Here is a 21,104-nt window from a genome sequence, read left to right on the forward strand (position 1 = left end):
AACTAGCTAATATCCTGAAATCAACTTTCGTTTTTATGAAATACATATTTAGGCTCAAGGACCGCGAGCTCTCAAATTAATGGCAAAGGGACCGTTTTGAAAAAAAAAATGAAAAAGTTTGGGAACCGCTGTTGTAGAGTGTAGATCATAGGGACACAACTCGGGGCCTATACCAAGTTTTGGCCTCCATTGGTTTAAAATTGGTCGCTAGAGGGTGTTTAGTTGCTTTTACGCCTAAACCATTTTACAAACGTAACACCTTTGTGTCGCTTATAAATGCAATTTTTAGTTTGTTCGTTGTTGTGGAACAAATAATAGTTGTTTGTTGAGTAAAGAATGCGTAAATTCATTTCTTTACGTTACGTGATACACAAGCAGTTAGGTACTTGAACGTGGTATGGTACGGGACTAGAAAGAAATCTTGGACTGCGACCCTATTTTAGAGCGTGAAAGTTGGGGTAATTGAAAAAAAAAACATTATCGTTGTCTGTGTTTTTTCAGGCTCAAGCGTAGTATTCCACTGGCCGAGGGTAGACCTCGACACATTGTTGTGTGTTCGACTTGCAGATGAACCTTCCTGTCATTGGTCGGGTGGATTCTTCATCGACAGAACTGATGCGTTTCATGTTGCAATTCGACTCGCTAGTGGGCGCAGTGGTCTCATACGTAAGTGAAGCGGTGCGCGTGTTTCCTAGAACAAAATAAATTTCCTTTTTTCATATTTTCTTGTGATTAACGTTTGAGTTCCAGCGAACCAAATAGATTTAATCAAAATAGAAGAAAACATAAAACGCTGGTGGCAAAAAAAACACAAACGATGCAGATTTCGGACATAAGTTTAAATAATGATACGACGTCGAAAGATAATTACGTCCAGCTCGAGTTTTTTACTTGTACAACTCAAATTGGAGTTGTTTTAAACAATGAAGCTATACGCACATTGCCACAGAAGAGAGTCTATAGACTCTAATTTTCAATCTAAACTTATGCGTTCAGATGAAGATGTCCACCCTCTTGCCCCTCACTGCATATTTCTCAGCGTCGAAGTGACTTTGGTCAACGCGACATACTGTATATCATTGAGTGACGCGGATCCTTCTCTTGTTCCACCACCTCTCCGCATTGACAATGTATCGTCGGCACCCGTTATTTTCAAACAGGTTGGCAAAACATGCAATTTTTCATGCTTGTATGACGTTAGTGACTATAAGAAATAAATAGTTAAGGAAATTTGTTTTCTCAAAAGGTCGGTACAGATGAAGGTTACAATACTGAGGTTCCTGCCGAAACCCAACTTGCCTATGCTTGTGACGAACCAAGCTTTCCTTATCATCTTCAATGCAGTGTAAAAGGTAGCGCAGCCAATCTCTGAACTTTTTATGTTTTGCGTCGCTTTCTCTGTTACCTTTTAACCCAATTGAATTCATAACTTTGTACTTTAGGTACCATTGGTAATTCGTAATTTTTCACAATCTTCTAAATAATGCTTTTTTGATGGTAGTTTTTTAAGCCTCTTTCTTTAACAACGTTATTAAATGTAAGTTCGCCTAGTAGCTGTTACAGTAGGTAACCAAATTTTCTAGCATTAGTCTCCATTATAATTTCCGGCATCTGTTCTTACAGGAAGTTCACAGCAAGTAACACTGGATATGAGCAACATCGGTTTCGAGAAGCAACTTTATTACGAGAACTTTATCTACATTACTGTCGGGTTGTCGCCAACTCAAACTTTTTATTCCAGTAAGTGCCTATATGTTTCCTTTTTAAGACCTGTCATTTGTTTTACAAAGTAGCACTTTTTAACAGGCCAGCATAACAGTGGGGACATTCTGGTACTTGATGTGCAAGCTGCGCATCGTGGCGGCCACGTGATCACGCTGCAGCCACTCAGAACGGGTAAACGCTCCCAGTTGTGGCGAATGACAAGTGATGGTCGAATTTTTCACGTTGGAAGTTCACCCCCGGATAAAGACGCTCCAAGGTAGCATACACAGGCAAAAAGCGTCTTGTAGAAGGGAACCTTTAAAAAATGTATTAAATATTTGCTTTTGCAGGTTAAATTCCCATGTTCTCAATATGCGTTTTTTACCCAATGCGCTTAAAACAAGCCTAAAAAATCAGGTTAAATAGATAAAAAGGGCACTAGTTTAAGGGCGAAAAAATTCTACAATAGTTGTCAGACCTATTTGGAGCTTTATTAAGCGGAGGAATTTTTTCCCTTTAAATTTAATTGTATTGCATTTTCCCCAGCAAAGCGCCGTCATCTCAGCGCAACCTGGGTTTGGTATTGGACATTGGGGAAATGGCTTTTGCGGTTGGTCGCAGTTTAGATGATGGAATTCCTCTCGCTCTTAAGCAAACCGACGAACGACGAAGATCAACTCAAACTTGGTCGTTTGGTGAAGATGGTAGATTACATTGTCGGCATAAGAACCTCTGTGCAAGGGTAAACAATCTAATTATACATACTTTTCTGGTCATAGATTATGAACTGCTACTATTCTGTTTTTACTAAGGCTTTTATACAATGCTCGATGTTTGGCTAAGTTTGCTATCGGTGTCATAACGCTGTACATATTTGACAGGGATATTAATATTCGCTATTGATTTGTCTTAAAGTAAAATTGGAGTTGAAATGTTTTCTATAGTTGCAATTTCTTATTGCCTCTCTTATTCTGGAAAAAAATATATAATCACCTATCTTTGTGGCCCATTTGAAAACTGCTCTGCGGCCCACTAGAAAGTACGTAGGCGATTTATCATTCATGACACATGTTTTCCTAATCCAGGCTGGTGATTTGCGTGTTGGAAGTGTTGTCGTCTTGGCAACGTTTAACGATCAGCGAGTTCCACTACCGAACGAACTCTGCTCTCGACACAAGATGATTTCCGGTAGCGGTGTACTCTCATTGAAGGTCGTGAGAGATGGCCCGACCCGTGTATTGCGTGTTGTTGATATCAGGTCAGTATAGCTACCAACATTTTTTACTTACATATATAAGCTATTGCTGCCACGCATCAAGTTTATAAAGCTGTTCTGGCAAATGTATTTTTATTTCGCCTTCATCAGGGTCAATAACACCGAATGCGACTAGTGCAGTGCCCGATAAACAAAGGGAAAAAAATGAAACGCAAGAACGTCACAAGTCACAACACAACGAAAACACCGCGCGATAACGAATGATTGGGCCTCTTTGAGCAGGTGCCTGTAGCACGCTGAAAGCATTACGTCTGTTTTGATGTTCATTTTGTTGCTCCGTTGGTGAATATTCCATGACTCAAGAAATTACTTACTTACATCGTTTTGGACATTCTACTACTTGTACAAACGTTTTTCAAACCTTTGTTTTACGACTGCATAACCATTGTTTTAAAGAATCTTTGTCGCTGTTTTTTCCAGTTTTCGTTTTCGCATGAACGAATCGCCTGGCAGTTTGTGTTTTACTTTTGTCAATCGGGCCAAACGTTTCGGCTCGGGTTCGCCCCGTGTTCGGGTTTGGGTTTGAATTAACTGGGCTTGATTGGGGTTTTCATTCGACTTTTTCTCTTTTTGTTCAATTACAATTTTTTTGTTCAATTACAATGACTTTTCTTTAATTATAATGCAGACAAAAACGCGCGGGAATCTTCTCAAAAGAGTCGGATTGGACGGTTCTCGAGTCGGACAAGTACGTGACCAACGAACGCAATGGAGAAGCTTCTGTACAACCGGGAGCCAAGTTCACCGCTTCACTGAGTATGTCGAAAGGGGTCGGGATATCACTGGTCAGCAATACACCTGAAGAACTTCTTTACCTCACAATGAATGGTGTCCAAATGGAAGTTTCTGTTGTTCCCGGCGAACAGATTTTTTCACTTCGAATTCAAAAGTTGCAGGTGGGCAAATACGTAATACTTTGGACGAGAGACATATGTTTGCAAGCCGAGAGAACTACTAGGTTTAAAAACCCGATTGTTAAACAGTCCTATTCTTTTATGACACGCAACAGATTCGTATTAATAAGATGGACATTGTAGCATTATACTCAAGCTGTAAAAAAACGCCTGTCCAAAACTAAGATCTGAATTCATAAAAACGATTTGCAATAACTTACGTTAACTTGTTTTAGTTGTTGCCGCTGCCATGCATAATATCAACTGTAATCAGCTCTTCTGGCAATTGTATTTTTGTACAGACGTTAATTTAACTTGTTTGTCCGACGAAGGTTGGTGTTGTGATGGGTAAAGGTGCTTACGTACAACAGTTTAACCTGATTGGAATTTCCTTTAGATCGACAACCAACTTTTAGACGGACACCCGGCAGTTATGTTGTGTCCACGAAATGCCACAACGTCGTTCACGAGCTCATCCAAATCCGACAGCTCATCCACTGATCCACTTATATCAGTGCGTGCTGTACGGCAACCATCGTCGAGTAGATTGTGAGTGGTTGATTACCTGTATGTACAGTAACGTTGAGATAAATCATTACGTTTTGCTTCTAATTTGTTTACTCACAGCGGTAATGTTACCTAATTCAAAACGTTTTTTCAAATTTTAATTAGGTATACAGCTAAACTATATCACACCAAGATACAAATGTGTACGAGTATCTTTCATTTTTACATTTATTGCTTCACAACTAGGGACTTTTGCATAGGGAAGAATCTTAGAAGTTTTGTCTAAATACTGTATTTGCAGATATCAAATCTTCAAGTCGTTTTCGATCGACGTCGGACGACTTACGGTTCAAATCGAAGAACGTTTGCTGCTTAAACTTTTGCATTTTGTCGGATACGGACCCGCCTCGTCTGGTAGAGATTCGGAAGTTCTTGATGAAGCGAAGGTTCGTTCTCATGTTTTTTTTGTTTTTTGTTTGTTTGCCAACTTAACTGTTAAACACCTTTTTTACTGCAAATGTTTGTAAAATTCACACAAAAACGTTTTTTTAACAAAGGGCTCTTACCGTTTTTGAATGAAGATCTCTACACTTTGTTTTTTGAACGATGGCATTTTTTTTGTAAACTGATGTTTGTTTTGTGCACCTTCGCTTTTAAAACTATTGCTACTATTACCTAAAAGGAAATAGTATTCATATTTCAGCACAAATTACAAGTTTGTGTAATAGGCTATTTTTAATTTATTTCGCAGATGGATTTAAACCGGGCCATATGTAACGTAATGGATGACAGCGTTGCCACAGCAACTCGTTTCTACTTTGATACCATTCGACTCTCTGCCGCCCCCATGCGTTTGAGTGTCATAACAACATCTCGTCTGATACCTGAGTTAAAAGCTGTCAAACGAGCGTTGAGATTTTCCCTGGTTCAGTTTGAACGAGCTCCGGTTGCCATCCAAGCTTACGCCAAACGCCATTTGTTCGAAACTGTGGCGTTTATTTTGGCAGACTTTTCCAAGGTAGTTTTTTTTTATCGGTGTGAAACTCATAATGTTACCGAAAAGAAAACTGTTTTTTGTTTTTGTTTTTGGTGTATTAGATCAGTGCTTGTCACCCTTTTTTGAAACGGTACACCCTTTTAACGTTTACTCAAAATTTTTACACCCCCAGTGAAAACTTTATTCAACCCTGTAACACACTGAATCTGTGGTCCAAACAGAAATAATGATGAGCACAATACCAACAAGCCATAATCCATAATTCACTTTCTACTTCAAAAAGAACTACCATTAACAACGATTACAAGTGAAATATTAAATTATGGCGTCACAAATAGTTTTGTAACTTAAAATCTACGGACACTTGAGATGCATGTTGTACCATGTATTAATTATACACTCCAGTCAGTCAGTTCTAAAACTGAAACCTGCCTATCGTGATACCTGGTCATAGGTAAATTATATTTTGTATCTGGTTCACCCAGCGTTTTTTTAAGGTGTTTTGGGGGACCGAAACGGTCCAAAAAATTTCCCCAGCGGTTTCCCAAAATTTTGGACTTGCAACTACTTTTAAGCAAATATGGCTATTTTTTGGTATTTAAATGAAACACTTGCGGCTCTTTTAAAACTTCTTAGCGGTCACCCAAACCAAACCTTAAAAAAAACCTGGGTACACCCCAGTACACCCCATCAAAGTAGTACACCCTTTAAAAATTATGGTACACCCTGGGGTGTACGATACACCCCGTTGAAATGCACTGTATTGGATAGACATGTGAATATGTAGAAAACGTTTATTCGCCATTGTTGTTAATACTACAAAGCTCCTTCAAGAAATTATTATTTGCTGGGATTTGGCAGTCGAAAATTCTGTGTAATCTGACACATACATTCTTACGTATGGCAACACAAAGCTAGTTTGGTAGATCCCAGGCCAAATAAGTTGCCATCGTGGGTTTAAATTTCACTACACACTCGATCTACTGTCTGTGTTGCTTGAAGCGCAAAACGACTTTTCAATGTGTGTTTTAATTCGTCTAATAATTATATATTGTTGTTCGTTTGTAGCACTTGCGTGATCAGCTCAAGGGCCAAGCTGCCAAAATTCTCGGCTCAGTCGATTTTCTGGGCAACCCGATTGGTCTTCTTACTGACGTCAGAGCAGGGATGACCGGCCTTGCGAAGGGAAATCTCCCTAACATGGTGAAACACATCACACATGGCATCTCTGACTCAACTGCCAAGGTAAATTTCTTTGCACGATGCTACTGTTTCAACCCAATTATATTTTGCTTTTTTCATGAAAATCGTTATGGCGCCTTTAATGGGCCTGGTGTATTGTGAAATCCAAAATTGATGAAGTCGTTTTGCGTATGAATTTCACTATTTCATGCATCTACAGGTTGTAAGTACTTTGTCCGGGGGACTGGGTGAAATAACTATGGATGAAGATTATGAAGACAAGAGACGAGCCATCCAATCGAATGCGAAAAACGCAGGAGGTCACGTGGTTGCTGGTTTACAGGTAACACAACGTCTTAACTGCATTTTACCTTTTATCCGTGATTATGATTCTCCATTTTTTAGTTGTTGCAACATAAGTCGCACTGCATCTTAATTTGCATTTTATTGATTTATTTTATTTGTGGTTCTTTTTTAGGGCTTTATGGCTGGTATGATTGGAGGTCTTACAAGTGTCATAACACAACCTGTACGAGGAGCGCAGAACGACGGTACTCGCGGTTTCATCAAGGGAATCGGAAAAGGACTGGTTGGAACTGTCACGAAACCTGTTACTGGTAAGTCGTCTTATTTGGAGAAAAACGATAACCTTACATTTATTTATTTTTATATAGCAGTGGTTCTCAACCTGTTTTACGCGTCCCGTTAGTGGTGTACGTTAATATAATTATTTTTTCTCCTATACTTCATTCAAGTCAGATGATGAAATGCAACTTAACTTACCCAACTAATCAGCCTGGGTTTTGGGCAAAACTTGTGTCTTGAGCCCTCCTTTGGAATTGCTTATCTTGCTGGTTTTAGAAATGTGCTAGCTTAGTCAAGAAGTGCAGGCCTAGTCTGTGGTCTTTCCATCCAAACAGGACTTAGGATTGTACGTAACGATAGAAAAAGTCGTCAGGTGGTACGTGTTTAGTATAAAGTTGAAGACTGTTGTATTATTTGAAACGGTTCTACCACCAATATCTTCTCATTGTCTTCTGAAACCGGTCCGGTGCGTTACTTACAATTTATATACAATTAAAAAAATTAAAAATTAAGTCCGTTAAAAAATATAGCGATTGCGATTAAAAGTATTGACATTTTTTAGGTGTTTTGGATTTGGCCTCGGAATCGGCATCAGCGGTTCGTGAGATTAGCGTCTCCAGCGACCAAGTTTACAAACGCGCCCGTCCTGTCCGATGTTGTCATACTTTTCAGGTAAAGTGCCACCGGTGATGTATCAATTAACCAAGTGGTTGCTGTTGAGAGTTTTTTTAATCTATTTTTTTAGGGCTGCCTTCAAGTATATTCGGAGACACAGGCAAATGGCCAACAATTTCTCTATGCTCTGAACCGAAATGATTTCAGCGAGCATTTCTATTCTTTGAACAAGCTTAGTTTTCCCCATCACGATAACATGCTGGTGAGGTCAAGCGTTATTTTGTTTTTTACAATCAAAATTTCTCTGTTTATAACAAACAGTTTGAACGTACCATTGTATTGCGACAGCTACAATGTTTTATGTTATTTGTAGCAAAAATAGTATTTTCATAAGTCTTCAGATTGTAATTCACGCTTCCTTTGAAATTTATGCATAAGCAGGCACACACAGAACTTCTACTCTGTGCCATACGTGCAGTTTAATCTTTCGAAAAGTTATGGTTTGTGTACTGCGTTAATTTATGTAATTTTGTGCAGCATTGTCACATAGTTTACATCTCATCGCAAACAGTTTGTGGGTAAATTTGGTGGCATTCAATACAACGTAAAAACAAGTTTCTATGTTTGTAAGTTGTCGACTGTGCAAGATATTGACCGTATAAGCTTGCGTAACCACATAACGGCGCTTTGGTCCCCAAGCAAGTGTTTTGTGGGTCCAGTTGTTTCTGTGTTTTTTAAGCCTAGATTTGGCATCGAACCAATTTGGTGAGTTATGACATTCCAGTCTGTTAGTCCAAACAAACTGGCGTGCCGTAATATTGCTTCACTAGCACATACGGTCAATGTCTTGTCACAAGCTGCATTGGTAACACACAAGTTGAAACAGTGTACACTGTCTGCAGCTTACTTATCATGTAACGGCTCCATGTTTTATACTATAAGGTTCCAGGTACTGTTCCATTTGCAAACATTATTTTGTTTTAGGTTCTGATAACGAGCCACAAGGTTTACTTTGTGAAAGACAGCGAACCTGATCCTGACCACGTTGTGCTCGAAGTTGAATATTCCAATCTAATCAATGTCCGAATCTTACCTGTGCATTCTGACCAACCTCACTCAAGTATACGAACACACGACGGTGATAAAGTACTTCTGGAGTTAACTGTTAAACAGGTAAGTTTTCTTGATTGTGTGGTTTGGTTATATAACATAATTTGCAAGTGGTAGCCCACTGTATTTTGACCCTTAAATGGGTAAACGTTGATATCAATAACTCGACTTGTTCGTTACAATCTAACTGAAAACTTTTTAAAAATCTTTGTCCGAATAGAAATATATTGTTGCAACCTTCATCTATGATAGAAATAAATGGCATTCAAGACACACACTGTCGGCATGACAGTCCTGTTTGAACAAAAAGCAAGAATGACTGATGTTTGGCCTAAAACAAATACTATAATGTTGTTATTTCAACAAAAAGCATTATATGCAGGTAATTTTACATTCCATGCAGGTGTAAGAAACGAAGGTGTAAGGTATATTTTATAACACGTGTAAACATTTTTATGAGTATCATTGCTACACATGCAAAATATAAATTTACCATTGTCGCCCAAAATAGGAAGAGCTGTGAACTTTAGTAGTCTGATGACACAATGCTCTTTAACTTTTTTTCGTTCCGTGTAAAAAATTATACCGCGATTTCACACACTCACGGCGTACGATCACAGTTGGATTACATTTTTTTTACACATAAAACACAAGCCGAGCAATAAGATGAACACACCGTTGAATCGCCGGAACGGATTACCATTTTTATTGCAAAAGCTTTTAGTATGCTGTTTTTGTGCAGCTTGCATTTAGGTCGTTGTATTACTTTTTTGTCAGCATGTTGTGTTGCTGACATTTCCGCAAATACGGCAATTAGCCTACTTCATGTGGTGAGAAAAAGTCTATGTGAGGAAGTAACATTTCAACTTTTTTGTTCAACCTTTTTTTAAAGAAAGTAGTGCATTCGTCCGATTAAAGAGTAAACGATTTTAATTCATGCACCAAACAGCAGTTCATTCTTACAAATCTTATCATTTCCCTGTACAACAAGTTTTCTATGAACCGCTATACAGCACTTCGTACTGATGGCCGGTAGCAGTTGTGGTTTACCACAGTTACGCAGCGCTGTTCTGCCAGAATGATATTTTCCTTAGTCGATTTTTTGTAGGAAAGGAAGTACTTGATCACTTTAATTTGTTTGTGTCAGGAAACTGTTCAATCTGCTAAAACTTTCAGTTGTTGAAATCAGTAAGCTACAGTCGCAGACACCAAAACCTTATGCAGTTACAAGCGGGTCATACCGGGGTTACCTATTGTTGCGAGAATTTTAGTTACGTCAGCGTTAGCCGCAGGTAGAATTAGCTGAGTTGTTTGTGTGTAGCCATGCGGAACTAGCACTTCTACGCTGCAACGTCAGACCTCATGACTCGGCAAGCAAACGGATCACTTTTTCTCTTTTTTTACACGCTTCGTTGCGTTTCAAACACCATTTGATGTGAAAGTGTAAAAAGTTTGCCTAAACTGGGGTTTAAATGGTAGTAGGCCTATTAGCTTCGATTTGTATTAGCAGGTGTAGCTAAAGGCTGAAATTGTCATTAAGCAGTGTTAGAAATCCGGCAGCAGTTATGTCAGAAGGGAGAAAAAGGCCTCACTACGCGATAGTTCAGCACCCTGCCTTTCCAGAAGGCTACCCTGTGGTTTCTATTATTGATCAGGCCAAATTTGAATCAGCAATCAGTTACCAACCAGTGGACGATGACACGTTTATTGCATCGTACCCAAAGAATGGAACCACTTGGATGATGAACATTTTGTATTTGATCAAGAACAACGGCAAACCATTGGATGATGGTGACAATATGCATTTTCACATTCCTTTTCTCGAGTTTGACGGTGGTGACCGGGCCAACGAATTTTCAAGACCGCGCGTAATAAAGACGCATATGTATTATAATATGGTGCCGCACAATCCTAAAACCAAGTACGTGTTCGTAGGTAAGTACTTGTGTCTACAATATTGTTTTAAACTGGAGGACGGCTTGTTGTGGTCTGTCAGTCCTTGGGGAAAATCGTTTTAACCCGTGGTTGAGGTTGGATTGGATTTAAGTAAAATATTTATGCGATTCCAAAGCTTCGTATATGGCTTATGAAATAAGGTATTGGTACAGGCAGAGCACACCTAACATTTAAAGATTGTAACTTATACTACATTACCTAGACACCCCCAAGCCGAATCTTTTCGCCAACAAACTCTTCTTTTTCAGCGCGCAACCCGAAAGATTGTTTAGTCTCATTTTACAACCACACCATTGGTTTTGACGAATATTATCATTTTGCCGATGGAAGTTTTGACGATTTTTTCGAGGTTTTTATGGAGGGACGCTGCGATTCTGGCGACTATTTTGAAATGGTTGCACAATGGCACGCCAAGAGTTTGCAACACAACAACGTGCATTTTATGCTGTACGAAGACATGAAGAATGACATAAGAGGGTAAGTGTTTGGAACTTGCTCTGGTTATTGCGTCCACAGCTAGGCTGGTTAATATGCCGAAGATATGTGACCAACTTGTGTTCGCTACCCAACGTTTCAAAGTGGTGTGGCGCGAGCCTTTGTGTTTCAGAAAATCAAACACATAACGTGGCAGTACTTAACCACAATGTGAGACTTTGAATGCTTACACAAAGCTTTCAATCGAGACTAGTGCGTAAAACCACGAAAGTAAAGTTTTTCAGAATGGCAAACAGTGTTTTGTGGACGTTTAATCGGTTTAAATGAAGCGTGAATATTTAGTACTAATTCGTAACACTTCTGCTAACAGAGAAATTCTTAAGATGGCTGATTTTCTTGGACCCAAATGCCGGCAGAAATTAGAAGCAAACAATTCGGAATTACTTCAAACCGTCATTGAGTTGTCTTCATTTGGGGTCATGAAGCGGAATGTCAAAAAATTTGTAAGTAACTGATGCCGGAATCGAGGACATAATCAATAAGGCTTAATTGTATTAAAATCATTTTTAGTGCTTGGAAGACCGGCCAGCCCATATACCCTTTGTAAGAAAAGGCGTTGTTGGTGATTGGAAAAGCGTTTTGTCACATGAACAAAGTGATAGAATCGATGCCAAGCTTGCAGAAACTGGCAAGAAATATCCGGGTTTCGACAAGCTTTGGAACAAATACCATGAATTGTTAAAATGAGGACAACAAACTGTGCATTTGCTTTTGACAAAGTCATCAAATTACAAAATGATATTATCCTAATCTTTTAAATGATTTCTGGAGTAACCGTATTTATTGTAATCAAATCATGTACAGTGTTTTGTAAAGTAGGCAATCAAAGATATAAATATAAAATGTCGCCTTTTTTCGCCGAATTGATCTCTAAACAGTGTTGCTGTATGAACAAAAATCTTCCGTCCCACGCGTGCCATATTCTTTGTTCCACGATCGATTTCGCCAATGTTGTTTTAAAATCGATTACGCTTATCATCCTGATATCGCGACTTTCTTTGCAGTGCATGTCTTCTAGTTCAAAGCCACATGGATGCACTTGGCACTAAGTAAAGCTTAGATAGGCTATTGGTGGTTTACGTAACTTTAACATGGAAAAAATTGGCCAAATTCCGTTTTATCATGTGATGAAGCATGAAGCATACCCACAAGGCTACCGTGTAGTATCACATATAACACAGGAGGTATTTGACTCCGCTATCAGTTACAAAGCTCAAGACGACGATGTCTTTGTTGTGTCTTATCCAAAGAATGGGACCACTTGGCTCATGAATATCCTGTATTTAATGCAAAACAATGGTGAACCATTAAAGGAAGGCGACAAACTGGATTTCCACGTTCCCTTTCTTGAGTTTGATGGAGGAAAAGCTGTAAATGAATTTCAACGGCCACGTACCATTAAAAGTCATTTGTATTGGGATTTGTTACCGCAGAATGAAAAAGCCAAGTATGTGTTTGTGGGTAAGACATGTTGTTGGTTTATATTGCATTTATAGTGTGTGGTTTTTAGTGCTATGCTTTTGTTGTGTTGTAGCAAGGAATCCCAAAGACTGTCTGGTGTCGTTCTACCACCATACTGTGGGCTTCGAAGAGTATTATCGTTTTTCAAACGGTAGCTTCAACGACTTCTTTGAGGTTTTTATGCAAGGAGGCTGCGATTCTGGAGACTATTTTGAACTGGTTCCTCAGTGGCACGCAAAAAGTTTGCAACAAGAAAATATTCATTTTATGTTGTACGAAGACATGAAAAACGACATAGAAGGGTACATATATGTTTTTACGCCATTTTTTGCTTGCAGTTGGAATAAGCGTTTATGCCCTGACTCTCTTACATAGCCTACTTATGTCCACAATTTAAGACAATGGCCTAATAATCTGGCGTACCCATTGCAAAAATTAAATAACACAAGAATTCGAATCTAAAATCGTGCAGTCACATGGGTTATAATTTTGATTCGTTCTTGCCTGGAATAAAATATAGAAACTGATTAAAGACCACGACCACTAAACATAGTCCGCCTAGAATCAAACTATTGGTGGCAGTTGCAGTTTATTTTGTAACCAATCATTCTTCCTCCTTTTTAGAGAGATATTGAAACTTGCTGACTTTTTGGGTGCAAGTTGGAGTGAAAAGCTGACCAAAAATAACAAGAAATTATTGCAAGATGTCGTTGAGCATTCATCGTTTTCAAAAATGAAGAAAGATTCTTCCAAATATGTAAAAATGTTTTTTTATTTTTTGCTATTTAATATTTACCACTTACAATATGTCTTTAGTGTATGGAGGAACGCCCTGGGGAGATTCCTTTCATACGTAAAGGAGTGATCGGTGATTGGAGAAACGTATTCTCATGCGAACAAAGTCAACGAATCAACGCGAAAATGGATGAAATTTGCCAAAAATATCCAGGATTTGACAAACTATGGGCGAAATATAACGATCTACTAAAATGAATTTTGTTTTGTTGTTGTTTATTGTTTTAACTATTTTGTAACCTACTTTAGTTCCTAAAACAATTAACGTTTGTGCGTGATCGAAAAGTTCTTTTTACATTTTCGTATGTGTGTCAACGCGTTTAATGTTATAATAAACAAAACATATTTTGTAATTCTACTTGTTGATGTGTTTTTACTGTTGCTTTTAAGAAATTCGAAGTCATATGCTTCGTATTTCTTATGCTTGAATCCAGCCTTATGGTTCGATTTGTTTTCTACAAGTGTCCCTTCGTGCGGTGTAATAAGCAAATTTCATTGTAGAAAAAATTTAAAATAACTTCTCATATGCACAGACCTCAAGTTCAGCTCCGGTGTCGTTCCACGCTCAGTCAAGTTCTGTCAACAGTCGTCCAGTCAGCAAACCTCGCGTCGTTTGCCATTCCTCCACTGTCGCCGAACGCGTTTGCCAACAGGTAAACTATGCTAAAACAATAGCCTCGGAGCAGACTGAAACCTTGGATTGTGATCCTGACGAGGAAGAAGCTGAAGATCGTTCGTTTGATCTCGAAGTGTGAATTTAAAATTTGTTTTTTTTCCCAAGCCATTTTGCAGTATGCCTCCTGAGTGAGGTATGATATTTGTTTATTTATGGTATGATTGCGAAACAACACCGCGTTTTATAGTACAAGTGCTTTGTTTTGAATTATGCATATATATATAAGTATTCCTCATTTATTTACTTCGGCCATAGCTATACAAAAACATTTGGGATTCGTTTAAGACCTACAATGCCAAAACTTGCAAAGCTAAACAACAATACGTCGTCTATACAGTTGTAAAATTACCAAATAAAAGTTTTATACATCGCAAATTAAACTTTCTTTTTTTAAATGCTGTGGCAACTGTGTTTGTGGTCATTATATTTGTTTTAGTTAATTCACTGAATAAGCGTGAAACGCAAATTTATATTATACTTTGTCATTAAAGTTTGTTTTGTACCGAATGTTGGTTTGGTATGATTTAGGGCATTTAGAAGAAAGCCTTTTCACAGCAAAACTAGTTTTTTACTTAAACAGCAAAAAGCATCATTATCATTTTTAGCTCGATGCTTTTACACAAAGCATCATGTTGTGCAGTATTGGGCTGCATCTTCTGCATATTTAGCCAAATATTAGTTTTCAGTAAGAGTTCCTGACACAACTACGCGTGAAAATGAAATGCAAGTAATACTTCTACAGCACGGCTATTTGTACAACAAGACGTCAAAACAGGCCAGATAATGACTTCCATATGCATATATGTGTCATGCCGTGTGCCTAGGGAGATTTGAGCAAGTGTTCGTACGCGTAAATTGTGATTCGTGGACCTATGGGCCTATATGGGCCATGTTTACGATTTACTTCAGTAAATATATCAAAATAATACACTATTTTTTCTCGTTTTTTTATTGTACCACCAACATTGGTCAAAAGGTAGGTTATACAACGTTTAAAATGAGCAAAATCTCAATTGGTAACTTAGGAAACACTATTGTTATGTCAGTTGAAAAACATGATTACTCGGAGACAACACGAAAGCAAATACATTTGACTCGTTTTGACTAATAATGATAATAACAGCCATTGTTTAAACGTTTGCAAATGATAAAATGGATGTTTTGTTTCATGAAGTAGTGTTTGTAGCTATTTTAAATCAATGCTGTCTGAAGTTTCAGCGTGAGTTTGGGTCATTCCTGTTGACAGGGGAAAAAATACATAGCCACAAAGTTTTACAAAAGCCACCACGAGCCACAAAACAGCTGTGCAGCGTTAAAACGTTATGTGTAGTGCAGCATGTTGGCATCCTAGCCGGCGCGCAAAATTTATTAGACGAAATAAAAAGCTTAACTATTTCAGTAGACGACTTGAATCAAAACATTCCTCCGTTTGATCACTGCGCACTGTAGAAACTACAATACAGATACGCCAGTCAAATGCTCCACTACTTTCATTATTACCACAATCTGCGGTCCACGTTTAGTAGCAAACAACTCGCCAGTAGACCCAATCCAATCCCAGCAACCGATCGGATTAATATGTGGTATCGCCTTTGCTTGCGGATACAAGATTATCATGTTGTTTTTGACAGCAACTTCATTGTATCCGGTATTGCGCACAAAATCTTCTCCGATTGTTGATACGCCTTGTGTGCATCCGTGCAAAGCAACATGCAGTTTGCATCTTGTTTTTGCATTTTCACACTGATTGGGGACAAATATACACATAACTTCGTCCATACCAATATCTGTCAATTTTTTTTCAGCTTGCAAAATTTCAGTGATGTTAAACCTGTGGAGGTTAGACGATGTGTTTACCCTTGTTGCGTTAACAACGTCCGTTTCAATGAAGCTTCTGAACGTTGCAATTACCACCATAGTTCATGGTAGGAAAACCATGCACGCTTTCAATGTATTCCAGCCTTATGTTCGTTGCATTGACAAATTTGCTGTAAAACTGTTTCGTCTTTATCACAACTTCGGGTACTATTATTGTGTCGAAGCTTCCAGTTAAAAGAAACACTTTATCTAAGTTAAGGTTCTCTAAAGGATCTATTTGACTTGTCTCCGATAACTCCATCGCTAGCAGTTGCGCCTTGGTTACGTTGATTACACTGGGATATGTAAGATTGGGAAAAATTCTTTCGTTTTCTGGTACTGTTGTTGCGTAATGATAAGGTCCTCCTGCTATAACTCCGAGACCCGAAAAGGTTGCAGAGTATGAGACATGCATTTGAACTGCCATGTAACCTCCTGATGAGAATCCACTGATTGTTATATGCCTGATGGGGTCAACATTGTACGGCCCAAAGGAGGAAATTCTGTCTGACAAGCAACATTCAAACAATACACCAAGTATTAAAAGTTTTATGAACATGCTGGCATGAGTTTCTAATAAAAACAAAATATTTAAATATATTGTTTTATTCAAGTTTTTTGAACTAAAGCCATGTTTTCCCTATACCACTACATATGCACGCTTTTACCGTTTTTCCTGCTCAACCGCACCTGTGTTACTTTATTAATACATTACATAGCGTGAAATCATTGTAAACCGTTGTAAATTTTATCCTTTCGGTTTCGGCTGCTGAATAAGCCTATGGTTTCTCACATCTGTTTATCATGCCTCCGATTAATTATTAGCGCAAAAGCGGCGGAGTGCGGTTAAAATGTCCCACTTAAATACGCGGATAATCGACAAACTTCCTTTTCCTTTTAAATTTTCTTTCAGTTGACTAATTTCTGACGAAATTCTTACCCGCCGTGAGTATTTTACCTGGTTTGCCTTTCTCTGAAAATGTAAAAGGCATAATGATATTTGTGTCACGGGTAGTAACAGAAAAACAGTCTATGCCACAGCTGCCATTGGGTCATACATTCATTGTTACGCCCTGTAAGGTGGCTGAAATTAGAAAAAGTTAATTTATATCATATGATTTATTTTCTTTTTTTTGACGGGAATGAGGTCAAAGACGGGCAAAACCTTTACTGTTTTTTCTCCAGAACTCTCTGCTTTTTACTAATATTTAACTCTTCAACGGGTCAATGCTTCTATCTTTGCCAATACGATTTCTAAAAATTTCCTACATTTTAACTCCATGACTAACTTTTCTGAAAACATATCGATGGATCTAGTTTATAGATCTTCTGGCAAATGTATTATTACTTCGACGTTTCGACGTCCTATACAGGTCGCCTTTATCAAGGTAAATAACACTAATGCACGTACCACGTAGTACATAAACAAAGGAAAAAAGAATTAAACGCAAGCACGTCACAAACACTGCGCGATAAATAACATCGACATGTCCACTTAAAAGTTAAAGTTTCAATCATCACAAACTAGTCGATTATGTTTGCTGTTTTTTTCGGTTCTCAAACTAGGGTCCGCGGTTCCTTAGCGTTCCGCAGAGCAATTTTGAAGAGACTGCGAGGAGCTTGAACTATTCCTACAATCTTATGTAATATCTTGTGCCTAAATGAGCAACGATTTTAAGTCACCTGTAACAAGGCAATTATTCGCGTGCAATTTGTTTTAGTCTTGTTTGTGACGTAATAAATTGCTATGAAAAAATTCCCACGCTGGGTAATTTTACGAAACTAAACAAAATCCATCCTCCATGTTGTTGTAGGAATAGTTTTGCAGGGAACAAACTAACTTCTAGTTGTTAACTCTATGTCTTGTTTCGTCAAGGTATATTTCCTTTTCCTAAATATATTGCGACCGCGAGTGCTCGAGAAATCTGCCGTTATGACAAAAAATGAAAAAAGTGTAGCGTTACTGTTTCTGCGCCTAAGGTTCAGGACGCTGCGCTCTAACGGCTAGCCGGTGAAATCAATAAATACACCGCGCGCTCATCTTCATGCTTTTGAGACACAGTATAGAATAAGTAATCTGGCCTTTGTTCTTGTAATAAAAGCGGACTAAAATATGCACGGTGATCGACAACAAAATTGGGCTAATGTTGCACTTAAAAACACGACAAGAAAAACAGACAAAACGGTACTAAAATTTCTCCAAGTAAGAAGAACACGTTCTTCTTAGGCCGACCGACCAAGTCTCCCTGATCCCATTTTCACAGCCGTCACGTTGGGGAGCCAGCCACGGGGAAAAATAGCAGTTATTCGTAAGGCTAATTGAGAAGAGTCTCGAGGGTGTTTATAATTACGGCAACGCGCTGGAATGCCAAGGCAGCGGGGTGGGTTGCATTCGAAACGATTAAAGGGCCCCGGCAGCGGCGATGTGACTTTTTCTACATTTTAGATATTTAGAATTGCCAAAAATCAGGGATTCCGAATCACTAATTTTTTTTGTCCTATGATTTCTCGTTTTCGAGATATTCAATCAAACAATGAGCTCTCGAGCGACACCTTGGTTTGATATGTAGCAGCGATTGTTACGTCACCTCGTACCAACTTCTAACAATGGCGTTGATCAGCTGTTGTTTTTATTGCTTGTTTTAGCTTTGATGCGTACATTTTTTTATTGTTTACAACTGATAAAACTAACGTAGTATACGTAGTTGACAGTTAAGCAATAAATAACAACTGTTTGCTTAAAAAGGTAGGTGTTTTGTTGTTGACAAAAGGTATTTTCCACGTAACAGAATTATTGTAGGTGTTTATGTACTAACTATGTGATAATGGAGGAGAGAAAATCATGCGTTTGCTGCCATGAAATTAGTAAGTGCAACAGCAGTTAGCCAAGTTCAACGAATATTCCGAGTCTGCTTTGTATAAAAGTATATCCTGGATTTGAATCTACATGTCTCAACGTGTATTAGAAGCAGCATGTTATCGATTTAAACGTCAATTGGGAAATCATGATGAGGGTAATTAACACCCGTCACGAGTAAGTTTTACTGTACTAACTACTAACATGCAACCAGCAATCTCTATGCGTTACATGTATACTGCCTACAGAAAATTTGTTGAATGGTGCTGGGGAAGACTTCAGAGTTACGTTGCCAGACTGACAGCCACTTGTCAACTATAAGTTGTGAATTCCCTTGTGATGTTGCTGCACAACAATACATGTGGTTGCATATGCTTTTCACCCAAGGTCCCAACTCTTTGCAACATGCTTTGTTAGAAAGTGCTGTCAGTTTCTTTTGGATTTCTGAATTGAAAACCATAAACACAAATATACCAGTGTATGCTCATCTTTTATTTCTATCATACTTGTAGCTACATGCCAAACATAATGTTTTGTTTCTGAAGATTCTTCACTAATGTATTTAATGATTTGTGGATGCCTGTCAGTCACAAAGGCTTTAATAAACAATCCTTTGCTTGTGATGTTTTCAATGCATCCCAAGAATCCTTTTTCCATATTATTGCTGTTTGCCACTTCATTGCTCTAGAAAATATTATGAAATTACCATCTGAATACATTAACAAGGTTAATAGCAACAATTTTATTGTTGCAAAGATCCATCATCCATCATTGTGTATGTACTAAATTTAGCTGAGTGTCCAGGGAAATCTGCAGTTAATTTACTTCTGGTACACCATTTAAGAGGTAAAGAAGTTTTCCTTTACACACAATGTATTTTGGTTCATAGCTTAGATTGGGTGGTTCCCAAATGAAAATGTATTGATATTATCACACCTTTTTTTCATAACCACACTTTTTTGTTATTACCAAGTAAATGGCATGACAATAAACTAAATTAGTATGACATAATGGTAATATTAAAGACTATAATGTTAAATGAGATTATATCAGAAAACAGTTAATTAAAGCATACCATGTGCTACTTTTCTTGCAGCTGCTCTCAATGCCATTTCTTGCTGAAGAAGACTGTTCTAATGAATACATGGAATGGCATTTGGCTTTAACACCAGAACTTTTGCCATACCCCTGTCTGCTGCATTTTATTTGTGAAACATTCATCTGTGAAATGTAGGCTACAAAGAACACTGTATTTCGTTGGTCCCTTTTTTCACGTTAACAAATTTAATCCAAGCTGACCGCAATCGCTTTATATTTGGAAAGCGAAAAAGTGTCATATTGCTGGCCTTTTGATTTCCTCTTGAATTGCAACCATACAAAGAACACACTGCAGGCATTTTTTCACACTTGAGTATAAAAATGAAAACGTTTAAACACCAAAATACCTAAACTAACTAACGTAATTGGCGTCGCAGAACGTTAACAACCACCGACTACAAACAAGCTCCAAACCAAGTTGGTACGAGGTGACGTCACATGGCGTTTGAGCTCAGTGACAAAATATCCGCAAGGTGTCAGTGTTTTTAGATTTAAAACATAAATATTTGACTAGTAACATCGATTTTTGTGGTTTTAAATTTGAAATCGTGTTTATAAAAATACGACAAACAACATATTAAAAAATAATTTTCCGGTGCCGGGGCTCTTTAAGAAAAACCATAAAATAAAACAAACGTAGTGCCGGTACAGAAAACAAATAAACAAAGGTAATATGATTCGCAACATACCGGAAATGAATACAGTATGTTGATGGCAATCTTGATTGAGCGAATGTTAATTTCACAGAACTATTTTGCACTAATTGCTTGGTGGACATACTTGTGTTTTCATGTAAAAAGCATAAGGAACGACTTCGCGTGACGTCATAAATGATTCGGTTGATACGGCCGAACCAAAAGTCTTGGTTTGAATTTTTACCAAGCTTAGGTTTGAATTTTCAGCATGTTTCAATTTTTACCAAGCTTAACGCTCATACACTCTGTCGTTAGCCTTATTTGTCACGTGGTTATGCGATTGTTCAAACCTATGTCAACAGGGTTTTGTGTCACGAGTTTAAGTCAGTCTTTTGCAAGGCGTCA

At 38.1% G+C, this 21,104-nt stretch overlaps 3 protein-coding genes and 2 long non-coding RNA genes across 7 annotated transcripts in view; 3 read left to right on the forward strand and 2 right to left on the reverse strand.

Moving 5' to 3' along the window:
- LOC145230748 (intermembrane lipid transfer protein VPS13D-like) overlaps window positions 1-14,759 on the forward strand; it is a 51,991-nt gene extending 37,232 nt beyond the window's left edge. For all 3 annotated transcript variants that reach the window (XM_080096269.1, XM_080096271.1, XM_080096270.1), the window contains exons 64-81: window positions 502-666; window positions 997-1,160; window positions 1,247-1,352; window positions 1,624-1,740; window positions 1,807-1,981; window positions 2,251-2,446; window positions 2,790-2,962; window positions 3,609-3,876; window positions 4,271-4,422; window positions 4,682-4,826; window positions 5,132-5,398; window positions 6,446-6,622; window positions 6,780-6,902; window positions 7,038-7,176; window positions 7,707-7,816; window positions 7,890-8,021; window positions 8,744-8,932; window positions 14,110-14,759. In XM_080096269.1, the coding sequence (XP_079952395.1) occupies window positions 502-666; window positions 997-1,160; window positions 1,247-1,352; window positions 1,624-1,740; window positions 1,807-1,981; window positions 2,251-2,446; window positions 2,790-2,962; window positions 3,609-3,876; window positions 4,271-4,422; window positions 4,682-4,826; window positions 5,132-5,398; window positions 6,446-6,622; window positions 6,780-6,902; window positions 7,038-7,176; window positions 7,707-7,816; window positions 7,890-8,021; window positions 8,744-8,932; window positions 14,110-14,331 (3,020 nt within the window). In that variant the 3' untranslated portion in view covers window positions 14,332-14,759. The remainder of the gene's footprint in view (window positions 1-501; window positions 667-996; window positions 1,161-1,246; window positions 1,353-1,623; window positions 1,741-1,806; window positions 1,982-2,250; window positions 2,447-2,789; window positions 2,963-3,608; window positions 3,877-4,270; window positions 4,423-4,681; window positions 4,827-5,131; window positions 5,399-6,445; window positions 6,623-6,779; window positions 6,903-7,037; window positions 7,177-7,706; window positions 7,817-7,889; window positions 8,022-8,743; window positions 8,933-14,109) is intronic.
- LOC145227950 (uncharacterized) lies at window positions 8,957-14,102 on the forward strand. Its single transcript, XM_080092911.1, has 8 exons — window positions 8,957-10,804; window positions 11,074-11,302; window positions 11,631-11,763; window positions 11,831-12,004; window positions 12,385-12,781; window positions 12,855-13,083; window positions 13,406-13,538; window positions 13,598-14,102. The coding sequence occupies exons 1-8, from the start codon at window positions 10,435-10,437 to the stop codon at window positions 13,772-13,774; spliced, it is 1,842 nt and encodes a 613-aa protein (XP_079949037.1). The 5' UTR covers window positions 8,957-10,434; the 3' UTR covers window positions 13,775-14,102.
- Window positions 14,760-15,704: 945 nt separating the features above from the next.
- Window positions 15,705-16,169, reverse strand: LOC145229562 (uncharacterized). Its single transcript, XM_080094916.1, has one exon. It carries the CDS (start codon window positions 16,167-16,169, stop codon window positions 15,705-15,707), a length of 465 nt encoding a protein of 154 aa, XP_079951042.1.
- A 2,015-nt stretch (window positions 16,170-18,184) lies between these two features.
- LOC145230620 (uncharacterized) lies at window positions 18,185-20,107 on the reverse strand. The gene is made up of 2 exons (XR_013860699.1): window positions 20,042-20,107; window positions 18,185-19,650 (listed from the first exon to the last, which is right to left on the reverse strand). It is a non-coding gene; the product is annotated as an uncharacterized LOC145230620 (long non-coding RNA).
- Window positions 19,648-20,213, forward strand: LOC145230621 (uncharacterized). Its single transcript, XR_013860700.1, has 2 exons — window positions 19,648-19,812; window positions 20,063-20,213. It is a non-coding gene; the product is annotated as an uncharacterized LOC145230621 (long non-coding RNA).
- The last annotated feature ends 891 nt before the right edge of the window (window positions 20,214-21,104 follow it).

Source organism: Phallusia mammillata, chromosome 5, assembly GCF_965637545.1.
Source record: "Phallusia mammillata chromosome 5, kaPhaMamm4.hap1.1, whole genome shotgun sequence".
NCBI lineage: Eukaryota > Metazoa > Chordata > Ascidiacea > Phlebobranchia > Ascidiidae > Phallusia > Phallusia mammillata.

Coding starts and splice junctions, on each gene's coding strand:
- LOC145227950 (XM_080092911.1), top strand. CDS start 10,435: ATGTCAGAAGGGAGAAAAAGGCCTCACTACGCGATAGTTCAGCACCCT. Junction 11,764..11,830: donor AGCGGAATGTCAAAAAATTT/GTAAGTAACTGA, acceptor AATCATTTTTAG/TGCTTGGAAGACCGGCCAGC. Junction 12,005..12,384: donor AATACCATGAATTGTTAAAA/TGAGGACAACAA, acceptor AAGCTTAGATAG/GCTATTGGTGGTTTACGTAA.
- LOC145229562 (XM_080094916.1), bottom strand. CDS start 16,169: ATGGTGGTAATTGCAACGTTCAGAAGCTTCATTGAAACGGACGTTGTT.